Source organism: Rhinolophus sinicus, linkage group LG05 (genome assembly GCF_036562045.2).
Source record: "Rhinolophus sinicus isolate RSC01 linkage group LG05, ASM3656204v1, whole genome shotgun sequence".
NCBI classification, from domain to species: domain Eukaryota; kingdom Metazoa; phylum Chordata; class Mammalia; order Chiroptera; family Rhinolophidae; genus Rhinolophus; species Rhinolophus sinicus.
Window position 1 is genome coordinate 118,710,573 of NC_133755.1, and position 14,523 is coordinate 118,725,095.

General features: G+C 38.4%; 2 protein-coding genes across 4 annotated transcripts in view; one reads left to right on the top strand and one right to left on the bottom strand.

The window, feature by feature from the left end:
• Nucleotides 1–25: 25 nt before the first annotated feature.
• On the top strand, nt 26–3,913 carry RWDD2A (RWD domain containing 2A). Of its 3 annotated transcripts, XM_074333247.1 has the most exons (4): nt 26–145; nt 1,048–1,388; nt 2,392–2,980; nt 3,555–3,913. In XM_074333247.1, the coding sequence occupies exons 2-4, from the start codon at nt 1,185–1,187 to the stop codon at nt 3,611–3,613; spliced, it is 852 nt and encodes a 283-aa protein (XP_074189348.1). In that variant the 5' UTR covers nt 26–145; nt 1,048–1,184; the 3' UTR covers nt 3,614–3,913. The 3 variants fall into 3 exon arrangements, with proteins under 3 accessions (XP_074189348.1, XP_019585101.1, XP_074189347.1); XM_019729542.2 differs by lacking the exon at nt 3,555–3,913 and having other exon boundaries at nt 2,392–3,313; XM_074333246.1 differs by lacking the exon at nt 3,555–3,913 and having other exon boundaries at nt 44–145; nt 1,168–1,388; nt 2,392–3,313.
• Nucleotides 3,914–7,226: 3,313 nt separating this feature from the next.
• ME1 (malic enzyme 1) overlaps nt 7,227–14,523 on the bottom strand; it is a 175,659-nt gene continuing 168,362 nt past the window's right edge. The window contains exons 13-14 of the mRNA XM_019729541.2: nt 12,617–12,715; nt 7,227–8,979 (exon numbers count right to left, since the gene is read on the bottom strand). Of these exons, the coding sequence (XP_019585100.1) occupies nt 8,809–8,979; nt 12,617–12,715 (270 nt within the window). The 3' untranslated portion in view covers nt 7,227–8,808. The remainder of the gene's footprint in view (nt 8,980–12,616; nt 12,716–14,523) is intronic.

A 14,523-nucleotide genomic window follows, 5' to 3' on the forward strand; every position in this document is an offset into this window, starting at 1 on the left:
CCACGCCCTTTAGCCAATCACGGCGGGGGAGGGTCCTCTGGCCCCGCCCCGCCGCCTCGCGGGTCGCGCGCAGCTCGCGCCTGCGGAACTGCGGATCCGCGTTCTGAGCGGGCTTGGGGCTGTTTCCATTGAATGACCAGGAAGGGTGAGGCCCCCGCGGTGGCCCAGGGGTAGGAGCCGAGGGTCGCGGGCTGTCCGAGCACTACGACCGGCAAATATGCAGCCCCACCTCCAAATTTGGGTCTCGGGGTGGCAGATCCCGCGTTCCTGGGAAGTCAGGGATCCCAGTGGTATTGGATGGGGGCTACCATCCCGGATCTGGGGCCTCTGACAAGGTGGCCGCGACCACAGTGAGCGCCACCCAGCATCCTCTTTCGATTCTCGAGGTTCATCTCCCAAACCTTTGACTCGGTGAAGCTTTCTCGTGTCGCCGCCCCTTCCCTATCTCCCCGCCCCAGCTCTTACTATATGTCATTTCATTTATGTTTCTGTAAGAGATCCCCCTAAACCTGGGCCCCTCGGGGCAGAGGCAAGTGGATCCAAATCGTCTGGAGGTCGTATGATGCCTCCCCGGGCCAGTGTGGCTCTCTGGAGAGGCGGAAAGGCCCACCCTGGAGGGGTCTTTGGCGCTAGGGCCGAGGGGGGACAACTGGCATTGGGGGCAGCGGGGCCTTGGAGACCCCAGAACCAGGGGACCCAGAGCTCCGCCCCACCGGCACTGCGGGCCTTCCTCGCCGCAGCGTCCAGCTCGGTCCAAGCCTGAGACCTGGGAGGATTCATAAGCTGGGCCCCCCAGGCATTCTCATTTTCAAGCTTGCAGAATGTCTGCAGGTGTTTGCCAACCACCTGCAACGGAATAATTCGTAACACTTGTTGAAAGTCCAGATTCCCGGATCTTGGTCGGAAGAGAGAATGGGGGCGGGGGAGGGGGGGAGGGACCGGGAAGCTGAATTTTAGCGAAATATGTTGGGGGAATGTTGTGCATACTAGATTTTGGGGTCTAGAGATAAAGCAGAAGAGTGTAAGTTTTCCTGTTTGTGCCCCTAGTTCTCAGTGCCTAGCGTTCCTGCAAAACTGCTTCCACGCAAAGAGACGTTCGAGAAATTTCGCTTGACACCGCCAAGTGACAAACCCAGTGTCCCTGAGCCTTTCCAGTTTTTCTGGCAGGTTGATTTTGAGGCGACATGTCCTCCGCTTCAATGAAAGAATGCCTGCAGCTTCAGCTACTGGAAATGGAAATGCTGTTTTCTATGTTTCCTAACCAAGGAGAAGTAAAACTTGAGGATGTAAATGCCCTGACGAATATAAAGAGATATTTGGAAGGCACAAGGGAGGCACTGCCACCAAAAATTGAATTTGAAATTACACTCCAAATCGATGAGCCCAAGGTAGGTGTCCTGAGTTGTTTTAATTGTTGCCAAGTACCCAGTTTTTATTGGAAACACTTGGAACATGAGCTTTCTGTCCAGGAAAGAGAGAATATCCCAGATGTATATTTCCTTTACTTGTTTGAAAGCAAAATATGTAAAACATTGGATGCCCTGTAAGTTTTCTTCAATAAACATCCTGAATTTTACATAAATATGCACACCCTTTTCAACAAATATGCCTGATGTTTTTATTAAAAACATCTTGCAATCTTATACTACCATTATTATTTTGCTCACTCATCCAGTGTTTTACCAACCCCACTACTATAGTATGCACTACCTTGTATATATATCATGATTTTCGCAAATCTAATTATTGCCTTTAGCAAAACGGGCTTTTCAGGAGTGAATGAATGTTTCATTGGTGGCCCCCATAAGACCATAAGCAAATACAGATAGAAAATCTAAATACTAGAAATGAATTTACCTTCATCTTCTGATTCATTTATCTCCAGCAACATTAGCAGAACATAGGTAACAAGTGGACTAGGTATTTGAAAACCACTCTTCTAGCTATTCCCACTCATCTGTAAGTTGTCATTCCCTTAGTGGAAACTTCCTGGTTCCCCAGAATGGAATCAGTCCCTTTGGTTACACATTTCAGTACTTTTCCATGGTAATGCTTCTCACCATTGAAGTTAGATATTTGATATATGTAATTATTTGTTTAATGTCTGTCTCCTTAATTAGGCTCTAGACTTCATAAAGGGCAGAAATAGTAGCTTCACTTCTTTATTCCAGCATAGGATAACTAGCACACTGTTGGGTGTTTGACAAATATCAGAATGAATGAATGCCTAAATGGAAGGAATAGGGTATGTAAAGTACTTAGTACAGTGGCACATAGCCGACACTTAATAGTAGTAATAGCTATGATATTTATCAGAATCATCCAGTTGCCATTGATAAACTAGCTTAGGTGATTTTATGGTACTTAAATTTATTTGATTTTCATTTTAAGGTAAAAATCGATTTGCAAGTAACCATGCCTCACAGCTACCCCTATGTAGCACTGCAGCTGTTTGGACGGTCATCTGAGCTTGACAGACAACAACAGCTTCTTCTCAACAAAGGTCTCACTTCTTATATAGGGACTTTTGATCCAGGTGAGCTCCGTGTATGTGCAGCAATCCAGTGGTTACAGGACAACAGTGCCTCTTATTTCCTGAGCAGAAAGCTCCTGTACGAACCGTCGACACAGGCAAAGCCGGTCAAGAACACATTCCTTCGAATGTGGATCTACAGCCACCATATATATCAGCAGGACCTGAGGAAAAAGATTCTGGATGTGGGGAAAAGGTTAGATGTGACTGGATTTTGCATGACAGGAAAGCCTGGTATAATCTGTGTGGAGGGCTTCAAAGAGCATTGTGAGGAATTCTGGCATACAATTAGGTATCCCAATTGGAAACACATTTCCTGTAAGCATGCTGAAAGTATTGAAACTGAAGGAAATGGGGAGGATCTGCGTCTGTTCCATTCTTTTGAAGAATTACTCCTTGAGGCCCACGGTGACTATGGATTAAGGAATGACTACCATATGAATCTGGGTCAGTTCTTAGAATTTCTAAAAAAACACAAAAGTGAGCATGTTTTCCAGATATTATTTGGTATTGAAAGCAAAAGTTCAGACTCCTAGGAAGCTATGAAAAGGCCTATGCTTGTAATTTCACTCTGGTAGCATTTCTATTAATAAAACCAAACTAAAAGGGCCGGTGGCTATTTAGCATCCTCTATGAGAAACCTAGCTTCCAAATTTATCTGGTGATGAAACACATGGGGCTTTTAACTTTGTAACAGTGCAGTCGTGATGTTATCCCTATGTTCTTGTGTTAACTGAAAACTATTTAACTGTAAATTAATAAAACGGTCAATTCAACCCATGACACTTATTTGATTAAAGAGGAGTCCAAAGCCCATAGTTAATGTCAGTAGTCAAATGGCAGCTCACAAATATTTAGAGTAACATCTCTCCCTTTTACAATGCAAGCACGCAGATGGCACACCACACTCTCATGATTGGAGATGAATTCTAAATCAAGTTTCAAATGAGAGCAAAGAGAGGGCATGTTTATTACATTTTTTACTTTATGCTAAACCCCTATTTTGAATTTTTTCTTTTAGCAAAACTAGATCCTAACTATAATGGCAAAAGGATCACAGTAATGAAGTCTCAAGAATAATGAAGAAGACACGTGCTCTTTGGCTGTTTACGTATGGTTTCTTATCTACAAGGTCTTCCACAGGTGATGCAAACTGGCAGCTTTTGCTCATGTGCCAAGGCAGGAGTGTTGAAAGGACCAGTGTGGATGGCTCTGGACCATCACCTTACTGGGGGAAAATAATCAAGCTCTACAATTTGGTGATAAGTCACTGCCATCTTTTCTGAAAATTCCAAGCTCCACAGGCTTCACCAACTTTTTTCAAAATGAGTTTATTTTAGTGATAACCCCTATTAAAGTAACACTTGCCAAACTTTTTCATTACAAAGTATCTACCCTTCCCCAAGAATTTCTGGGAGTCTCACCTGTATAAGGGGTGTCCTGAGCTGCCTCTCTATAGCATTCTCTGGTTTCCATGGTCTCTCTTTGCTTACTACTGCCCTTTCTCAGGGAGCTCCCTGCTGGCTCCCAGGCACCGCACTGATGTCCTGGTCCCTTCAGGGTGACAAAGCTGGGTGCTGAGATATAGTAACTTGGAGGGGACTGCCTCACTCCCATTTTGTGATACATTGTTAGATGCCAAACATTGCTGTGTGTGCCAGGGGGCTTACAGCATTTTCATGAAACAGTACATTCTGGTTTTACTCTATGTCTAAGATGTAGACACATGTCCAACAGGTACAGGAAAAGGTGCTCAACATCACTAATCAGGGAAATGCAAATCAAAACCATAATGAGATAACACCTCACACCTGTTACAATAGCTATTATCAAAATGACGATAAGTGTTGACAAGGATATGGAGAAAAGAGAACAGTTGTGCGCTTAGGTGGGAATGTATACTGATGCAACCATTGCAGGAAACAGTATAGAGGTTCCTAAAAAAAACTAATAATAGAACTGCCATATGATCCAGCAATTCTACTTTTGAGTACTGATCTGAAGAAATATGAAAACACTAATTCATAAAGATATATAGGCTCCATATAGGTTCATTATTTACAATAGGCAAGACGCAGAAACAAACTAAATGTCCAACAACAGATGCATGGATAAGGAAAAGTGTGTGTGTGTGTGTGTGTGTGTGTGTATACATATATACAGAGGGTACCAAAAAATATACACATTTTAAGAAAGGAAAAAACTATATTGAAATTGTGCTGAGAGTAACCACTTTAAGCATCTCTTATAATTGCAGAAGTCAGACGTGACTTGTATTCACCTTTCATTATCGGTATAATTACAATTTTAATACAGTTTTTTCCATTCTTAAGATGTGTATACATTTTTGGCACCGTGTCTGTGTGTGTGTGTGTTTGTATTATTTAGACAAGAATGAATTCTTGCTATTTGCGACATGGAGGGAACTTTGGGGCATTATGCTAAGTGAAACATGGAAACGGAAAAAAAACAACAACAACAAAAAACGAGCTCATAGATACAGAGAACAGACTAGTGGTTGCCAGATGTGGGGGTGGGGAAATTGATGAGGGGGTCAACATGTACAAATTTGCAGTTATAAAATAAGTCATGGGGATGTAATGTACAGCCCATTGACTATAGTTAATACTGTACTGCATATCTGAAAGTTGCTAAAAGAATAAATCTCAAAAGTTCTCATTACAAGAAAAACATTTTTGTAACTATGTACAAATGTTCACTAATTGTGGTGATCATTTTACAATATCAACAAATATCGAATCATTTGTACACCTAAAACTAATATGTATTAATTACACCTCAATTAGAAAAAGGTTTTTCATGGATGCTGTTGGGGAATCGTTAGGATTCGGATGGTCTGATTGCACACGACAAATCCACTCAAACATTCCTATCTTTGTAAATCTTTAAATTCTTTTATATTATTTCAAAGGAATGTTTGTGTTCTCAGTTTTATTTAATGCAGGCCATTATTAAGTCTACATTTCAATCATCTCACTGAACTAACAGGTAGAATCACTTACAACTGTTCAAGGCAGCACACTGAATCCAGAACCTGTGGCAAGTGCACCTCTATCAATCAATTCTACCCAATCAAAAATTACACTTCTTCCTCCGTACGTTTTCAGAATCCCATACATTTTCCTCAGTTTTTGCCAATATAAATGAGCAAAGTCTAGAATTCTTTTGGTGGGCGTCTTTTCCTCCTGGGTTTGTCTTTTTAATTGTGTCCATCACAGATCCTCTCCCAGGTGAAATCTGACATTATGAGTATAGAGAAAAGGAGAAGTAATGTGGGAGGAGCAGGAGGTAAACTGAGGTCATTTCAAGATCCTCAAGCAAGGCGGTAACAACCTCTTTAGACAGGAATTGCTTCCGCTTTGATTAGCAAGGGAGAACATGTGAAGTGTTCTGGTTTGCTTGCAGTTGAGGGGTTTCTTGGGACACAGGACTTTCAGAACCCACACTTGATCTATTCACCTAGTTTAGGGTGTCACAAGTCCTCCAAAACCCCCTCATCATACATCCTCATTCCAAATCAAGGTCCTACTGTTTCCTGCTCGACACTCTTACATAGGCCTGGTGAGGCTGTGAATGCAACTCCTGGTAAAATTTGGCAACCAGCAGGTTAAGTCTGACCTTGGTTTTCAGTTATTTCAGCCTTATGGCTGGTAAGGCAGAAGAGATTCTTTTTGCAAAAACATAGGCATTTTTCTAGTTTTTATACTGTGCCTTGAGCTAAGAATTTAAGCCTTTGAGCCCAAATTATCTTTTTTTTTTATGACATCCTAGACCAACCAACCTATCCCACACTCCTGTATTTCTTCACTCTTTACACTGCTTCATGGCAGCAGCCATTTCTCAGCCAAACATTTCCGTCTTGAGATAAATCATTCCATCGATTTTTTTTTAACCATGTTTGTGTTTATGAGGTCCTAAAGATATTTTGCTACAATTGGTTTTATTGGCTTTATATCTTAACGTTCATCCCTAGGTCTCTACCTTTTCATATAGTGGAAGGTAGGGTTACAGTTTTAATCTTTTCCATGTGGTAGGCCAATTTTCCCAATCCTTTTACTTTCTTCTTTATCTGTTAATTGTTGTGCTACCTTTGTAACTCATATTTTCATGGGGGTCTGTCTGTGAGCTTCCTGTTTTATTCCATTGTTCCATTATGTCCTCATGACTGAGGTACATGCAAATATCTGGATTTTGGAGCCTCAGTATGAACAAAATAAAGTATTTCATTAATACTTTTTATATTGATCACATGTTGAAATGAAAATTCTCTGGATATGTGGTTTAAATAAAATATATGATTAACATGAATTCCACCTGTTTCTTTCTTTTTATGAGGCCACTAGAAATTATACATGTGGCTCACTTTCCTTTTCTATTGGACAGTGCTATTCTAGACTGTACTCCAGTGAAAAGAGAGAAGACTAAGAAGAAAGATAAACATAGATTTAGAGCCCACCTCCTTCACTCATTAGCTTTGTGGATTTGGCAAGTTACTTTAAAAGTCTACTTCATAAGGGAATTAAATAATATAATGTACGTAGAATATACCTAGTAGTAAGTAATCATCCAATGCTTGTTTCACTATCTTTCTCTGAGGACAAGGAAGTAGCTCATTCAACACAGTATATGGTAAATATGGCCACACGTGTGTTAAATGAAGTTCATACTGAAATTAGCTACTAGAATATTTTTAATTCATTATATCCTGTCACATGATCACCAAGACCCAGCAGTATCATTTTTATATGTAACAATATTTTAAGAGAAAAAGACAATTGTTTTATTCATTCACTTTTTCTATGCTTTAATAAATCTTTTGCATAGGTAAATACATTCAGTTAGAGCTACAAGACAACATGGAAACAGACAAGTTATTGGCATACTGGATCCTTTCAAAATAACTATATTCAGGAAATTCTTGATTAAGTGTTACGTTCAGAAATATCCCACCCCTTCTACTTACACTTAAAACAATTTGTGAAACCTTCAACTTTCAATAAAATCATTTTTTGATATAGTTTACCTTGAACATCTTCTTATACTCTTTAAAAATATTACTTCAAATACAGAAAATTCTCCGAATAATTCTACAAATAGCAAATGTTATTATACCTGAGCTTAAGAACCTAAAATTGTTTCCATTACCTCAATGATTAATTTCTAAAGTAAAACTTGAAATTAACATGAATTTCTAGACTGTAACTATTAATAGTAATTCAAATATTTTAATATCTGATGTTAAGATAATTTCTGATGTTGGGGAAGTAGCTACAAAATTTTCTCTGAACTCAAAGGAATTGTGTTTGTTGTAACAACACAGAGCTCTGAATAACCGAGCGAATCAAGGGGACATTAGAGCAGGTCACTCAAGTGGGACCAGCTTGTCTCAGAACCATGTTCTTGCTCCTGACTCTGGAGATCTTGGTCTTAGGAGGTCGACTCTGCAGGCAGCCCTTTCTCAAGGAGCTTAGCTCTTCCCACTTTTCCGCTGAGCTGGCCTGAGGTACGGACCTCCAGACAGGAACCACAGTCTGCAAAGGCCCAGCAACAGCAACATGGAACTGAAGGACAGGACACCTAGTCAGGGGGAAGGAGGATGCTGTTCCACGGGGTTCTGACTGAGGCCAAGGAGATAAGAAGATGTACCAATGGGGAAAGAATAGTAAAATCTAAGGCTGCACAAGGCATTATAAACAGCAATTATCTTTCTTAGAAATGTTAGAATTCAGTTGCACATGGAAAAAGAAAAAAACAAATATAATCTAGGAGTGGAATAAAAAACCTGAGAAGTTACTTTTCTCTAGGCAACAAACTGTTGTTTCTATTTTGAGCAAAAGTTCATCTATGCCTCAATTCATTTCTGTCTTTATAAAAAACAGTAGATTTTTACAAAATGGTCAAGAAAAGAATTATGGATTTTAATTTAATCATATCAATTTATTCCTTATTTGTGGCTTCCAATTAGTTCCTACATAAAATTGATGAGGTTCTCAGTAGTAGGTATAATACCTTTTAAAGAGAACTTGGGCAAAATAAGATAGAAACGATAAACAACAAGAAAGTAAATGAAGCAAAACTGTCTAGTGTGATGTTTACCCTAAATCATATTAATATTCTTCTGTAAATTCTCAGATTGTTAAAGTAAAATTTTCTTAAATTAGCATATTATGAATCATTATAAAAGATTCCAATCTTTAAAAATTATGAAAGACTTCAAGATCTCCTTAAAGGAGCTAGAAATGTCAGCTATTATGCTACTGGTCAAGTTTGGTCTGTATTTTCTGGGCCTCTTCAGGCCACGAATAACAATCAGGTAGAACTTGGTCATAATCAGTGCTGTACATCTGAGAACGAACAAACGCTTCTTTGTTTGGGGGTTCAGGATAAACTGTGGCTGTCTTTTCTTGGTATGCATCTTTCACAATCTAGAAATAAGAAAAGAATATTAGTTGTTTTAATGAATAGAGGTAATGGTAAGCACATGTCAGAAGTTTTATCTATTCTAAAACCATAATTTATACTTTATATCTTGTCTGTTTTCAAATAAATTAGGTTGCATTGTAATGAAAGCACACATCAGCAAACAAAATATAAAATGAAAACGTAATCATATAGCAAGAGGCGAATATATCAGCAACTAAGGAAAGTATGAATAGCAGAGATTTATTCAAGGGTGATCATACCAGGATTTCTCAGTGAAGACAATAGTATAAAAGTCTTCCAATGACCTAACTGATAATCGACTTGAACTAAATACCTTAATATCCTGCTAAATTTGAACTCAGACACCTTGTAGTTCCAACAATCCCTATTCTGACCGCAGACTCTTACAAAATCTCTTTATTTATCCTAGGGTCTCTTGACCCAGCTCATCTAGTCAGCAAGACTCCACAGGCAGTTCCAGTGCCCCTTCCCAGTATCACAGAATATCGTTTCTGTGTGTTTGCGCCATACTCGCCATTGTCATCCCCAGTCCAGGGAACCCTCAGTGCTGACTTTCTCCTTCATGGCTGTCTCCTGCGATATAACACTTTGTCTAACTTTACTTGGGCCTATGTGTTTGCACTTTGTGCTTCTATCTTCCTTAAACAAACAAACAAACAAACAAACAAAAAACACCCTTCCTCTCATATTTTCCACAAGGTAATTTCACACCTTTCCCTATCAAGTCCCCATTTGACTCTCATCACTCTACTAAGAAAATTCCAACTAATTAGAGAAAACGATCTCAATTTCCCTTTTCATCAAATTAAATTATATTCTCTTTATCATCAAACATCCTCTCTTCCTCTATATTTGAAAAAAAATGGATTCGCCCTCTGTCAAAATTAATTACTGCATGTGTGCTCTTTAACTCCTTTTATCAAGGACGTATCTGTACAATAGACTTATTTGGATAAGTCTGATTTTGAAGAATATTAAAATGATTAAGTATTCTCTTCTCAATGTAAAATTATGCATTTATGAAATACTAAGATTATAAAGACTGTGCTGTATTACTGAGAAATGTTTATGAAAAAATCAGGAAACAAAAGTATGTATACACCATACATTATTATAATGATGTTAGAAAAGAAAGCAAACAAATGAAAAAAGACTGGAAGCAAACACACCAAAATGATAATAATGCTAATGTTAGAAAAGTAGAATATTAGGTATTTTCCTTTTCTCTATTTTCTAAAGTGCCTATAATGTGATATTATTACTTTTTCGACAGCTTTTTTGTGGTACAGTTCATTCACCACACAATTCAACCATTTTCAGTGTACAATTGAATTATTTTTCAAGTTTGCATAGTTGTGCAACTGTTACCACATCCAGTTTCAGAATATTTTCATCACACCAAAAAGATCCCTTGTGCCTATTTGCAATCAGTATACCACTTTTATAACAAAATAGATTTTTTTATTCCTGACATAGACTATGTGGAATTTCATTCCTCTTCCTGCTCCCAGGACACACAATATTAATGAGCCTCTGGCTCAGTGAAATCTTCACTCTCTCCTTGTTAATCCCAAACTCTCTGCAAGAGTGGCTTAGATTTTATGTTTCCTAATTCTCCTCAGGCTTCTTAACGTCGCCTATTAAAAACGCTTTCATAAATTTCCTGATGACTTCCTAAGTATAAATAAAAGTTGTCATCATTCAGGCTAATTTTTCTCACCAGGCTTTGATTCCTTTAATCACAACTTCTACCCCCATCCTGACACTGTTTTCTTTCATTTCTGACATGCTGCTCAGTTCTTAGTCTCTTCTTAAAGGCATGACTACTGTCCTTTTTAACTGCCTTCTTTCTTCTGTCTTCTAGACAGAAAATAAACTGTGTTCTCTCCTCAGTTTCCTTTCCTTTCTATACTTGCTCTCTTGTAATCCCAACTATTCCTAGAGCTTCATCTGTTACCACACGTAGATGATTCCCACATCTTTATATCTAGTGTCTCTTTAAGTTTCAGTCATTTCCATCTACTTGTTAAAATTGTACATTTGAATGTACCATTGATACTTCAAACTTTCAGTTGACTTATATCATCTTACTCGTTGACATTGAGTCTTAGTCGTGATTTCCCAACTCCTATGTGATCAGATTCACTCATTATTCTAGGTGTAATATCTGAGTCTTTTTGTACTCTCCTGCTGTCCTTCGCTTCCTTACTTTATCCTCTAATCAGATGCTAACTCCTTTTCATTTAAATCTTCAAAATGAATTTAACATAATAATATGCTGTTCAGTGTATTAATAATTCAAACTAGTTAAAAATTAGTAGACACAAACTAGGAGAAAATATGAGCATACTCTTTCATTCTTTCATAAATAAATAACCAAGACGATTATCTAACTTTTTTTTGATAATTACTTGGTTTTTGAAGCATTTTCCCTCAATCAACAAGATGAATAATGACATATAAATCTAAAATGATGTTGTTTTGATAAACTTGTTAATAGCTTTGATTTTCAACCAGGAACAATTTTGCCTCTGAGGAAACACTTGGCGATGTCTGGAAATATTTTTGGTTGTTATAACCATGCAAAGGTTACTGGCATCTAATGGAAAAAGGCCAGGGATGCTGCAAACATCCTACAATGCCCAGAACAGCCCCTATAACAAAGAGCTATCCAGCCAAAATGTGCATAGTGCTGAGGTTGATAAACCCTAACGTAATTACTATTATGGGCTAAACTATGTCACCCCAAAATGTTGAAGCCTTAACCCCAGTACCTCAGAGAGTGACTGTATTTGGAGATAGGGTCTTTAATAAGTAATAAAGTTAAAATAAGGCTGTTCGAGCAGACCTGAACCCAAGTGGACTGGTGTCCATACCACAAAGGTAAATTTGGACATACAGGGATGCACATGTACAGAGGAAAGACCACACGGGGACACAGAGAGAAGGCAGTCATCTGTAAGCCAAGGAGAGAGGCCTCCAAAGGAATCAGATCTGCTTACCCCTTAGTCTTAGATTTCTAGCCTCCAGAACGGAGGAAATAAATTTCCTTTTTTAAGTCACCCAGTCTATGGTATTTTGTTATGGCAGCTCACGTAAACTAATACAATTGTATTGCAAAAATGTCAATATAACTCTCATTGTAGTTATAGCTGCTTCCTTCAGTAGCTTGTCTGCTTTGAGTTGTTTGCCCTCATTGCTTTGCCTTCTTCCCAGTAATGTCAGTTGTGATCTTTAAGATGCCAAACACCATGAGACATGGATAAGGCAAGGGGTTCAAAGTCTAAATGTCACCCTACCACATCCGCATTATTTTGGTGACTTTCATAAGTGTGATATGGAATACACTAATTTAAAAAAAGGTGAAGTGGTAGAACTCGAGCTCAAAGGAAACCCTAATGAATTAGTTATATTATGGGCGAGAAAAAGAATGATAGGGGAAGTAACGATTCAGCCCAATTCTTCCATTTCTCAGGACCAAACATAGTTCCTAAGCTCTGCTGATGCACTGTGCCTTCTGAAATAAGTTGATACAGGTAGTGGATTTTAATACCTAAAAATGCACACTTAACAACAGAAGGAAGGCAAAACAATGAAGTTGAACTAGAATGGGTTTACCTTTGCTGCAATTTTCAGAGAAATATCTCTAATGGTGTTCAAAGGAGGATAAAGCCGGCCCTCTTCCAAGTGTTTATCTGACACTTGCTCAGCTATAACCTTAAAAAAAAAAAAAAAAAAGTCAAAAAGGTTTACACTTTATAGCATACAATGTGGTGGTTATGAGAATAACTAGCTGAATGGTCACATACACAGTCATGAAAAAAAGCTGATCACGTTAATGTGACCATCTAATTTTTCTTTAACTTTTATTTATTTTTAGTGTGTTTTTCTAGGACCCATCAGCTCCAAGTCAAGTCATTATTTTCAATCTAGTTGTGGAGGGGGCAGCTCACAGTGGCCAATGTGGGGATAGAACCAGCAACCTTGTCGTTAAGAGCACCGCGCTCTAACCAATTGAACTAACTGGCTGCCCATGACCATCTAATTTAATGCCCCCCTTTATCAATGGAAAAACTGAGCCCAGAGAGGCTTGGTGATTTGTGGGATCACAGAGTTAGTGAAAAAGATGGGAACAGAATCTGGTTTTTTTCCCTAATCCAGCTCCTTTTCTACCGTACCATGTGATGCTAGCAGCTTGACATTTGATACACTAGAGGGGCTGGAGAAAGAGGAGTAAGGTCATGAGAGGAGGATAACAGAAGTGATGGAAAAGGAGCCTGAAAGTTGAGGACAGAAGGCATCCAAGACAGATCATGCCATCACTCCCAGCTCACATAAGGTTGCACAGGAGGCTGAGAAAGTGATTTCAGAGCCACATTGCAAACAGAATTTTAATTTTACAGAGATTTTGGATTATCTGAATCACCTAACTAGCTGCAGCATTTGCTGCCCCCAAACCATTCCTTATTTCTAAATCAAAGAGTGTATACTTAAAAATTTACTAAGAGGGTAGATCTTATGTTAAGCATTCTTACCACCACAACAAAAAACTAATAATAAAGAGGATGAGAAAAAAATTTTGGAGCCAGTAGATTTGTTGATGGCATAGGTTGTGGTGATGGTTCCACAGGTATATACTTATCAACAAACTCATCAAGTACATAATTAAGATTACAGCTTCTTGTATGTCAATCATACATCAACAATGTGGCTGAAAAAAATGAGGTAAATTGACCTCATGTGCCCCTTGACGTGATGCACTGAGACGGGTACAATTATTAGGCACGCAGTGCTCCAAACAAAACCGTATACTTGAATTAAATCACGAGGAAACAATCACATGAACCCAAATTGAGGAACATTGTAAAAAAACAACTGGTCTGTACTCTCAAAAATTTCAATGCCATAAAAGAAACACAAAGATTAAAATAGTCTTGCAGATTAAAGGATTAGGCTAGAGGCTCTAAAGTCTTTTAAATGGATGGATAATTGACAAACATTGAATTTGGACTGTACATTAGATAATAGTATTCCATCAATGGTAAAGTTTCTGAATTACTAATGATACACTGATCACATAAGGAAATGTCCTGAAATATTCAGGGGTAAAGAGGCATAATATCTGTAAGTTGCTCACAAATGGTTCAACAATAAAATACTATGCATATATGTATATAAATAAAATAGTCATAAATTATTTACTGAACCTACGAGGGCAGAGAGATGGACTCAGCAACCTTGAAGTTCCCTCCAGCTCTAAGACTTTGATTAATGTCTTTCAGTGGGGTGGGTCTAATTCAGTCTGCAAAGCTGGGTCTTTATTTAATAGAAATGTGGAAGCAGAGAGGAAATAGAAAACCATCTTCGTTTGATATATTTTGAATAATCAAATACTTATTTTTCAGTATCATTAATATCTTTTAGGTTTTTTTTAATCGCGATATTATTTCTGAAATATTGTTTTGTTGCCACCATCAAATATGAAAGACGTAACACTACAAATAAATTTAAAAAGCAGTTCCTGC

What these genes read in the sequence shown, in the direction of transcription:
- RWDD2A (XM_019729542.2), top strand. Translation starts at nt 1,185, where the DNA reads ATGTCCTCCGCTTCAATGAAAGAATGCCTGCAGCTTCAGCTACTGGAA. An exon ending in TCCAAATCGATGAGCCCAAG is followed by an intron (nt 1,389 to 2,391) that starts GTAGGTGTCCTG and finishes TTTCATTTTAAG; the next exon opens with GTAAAAATCGATTTGCAAGT.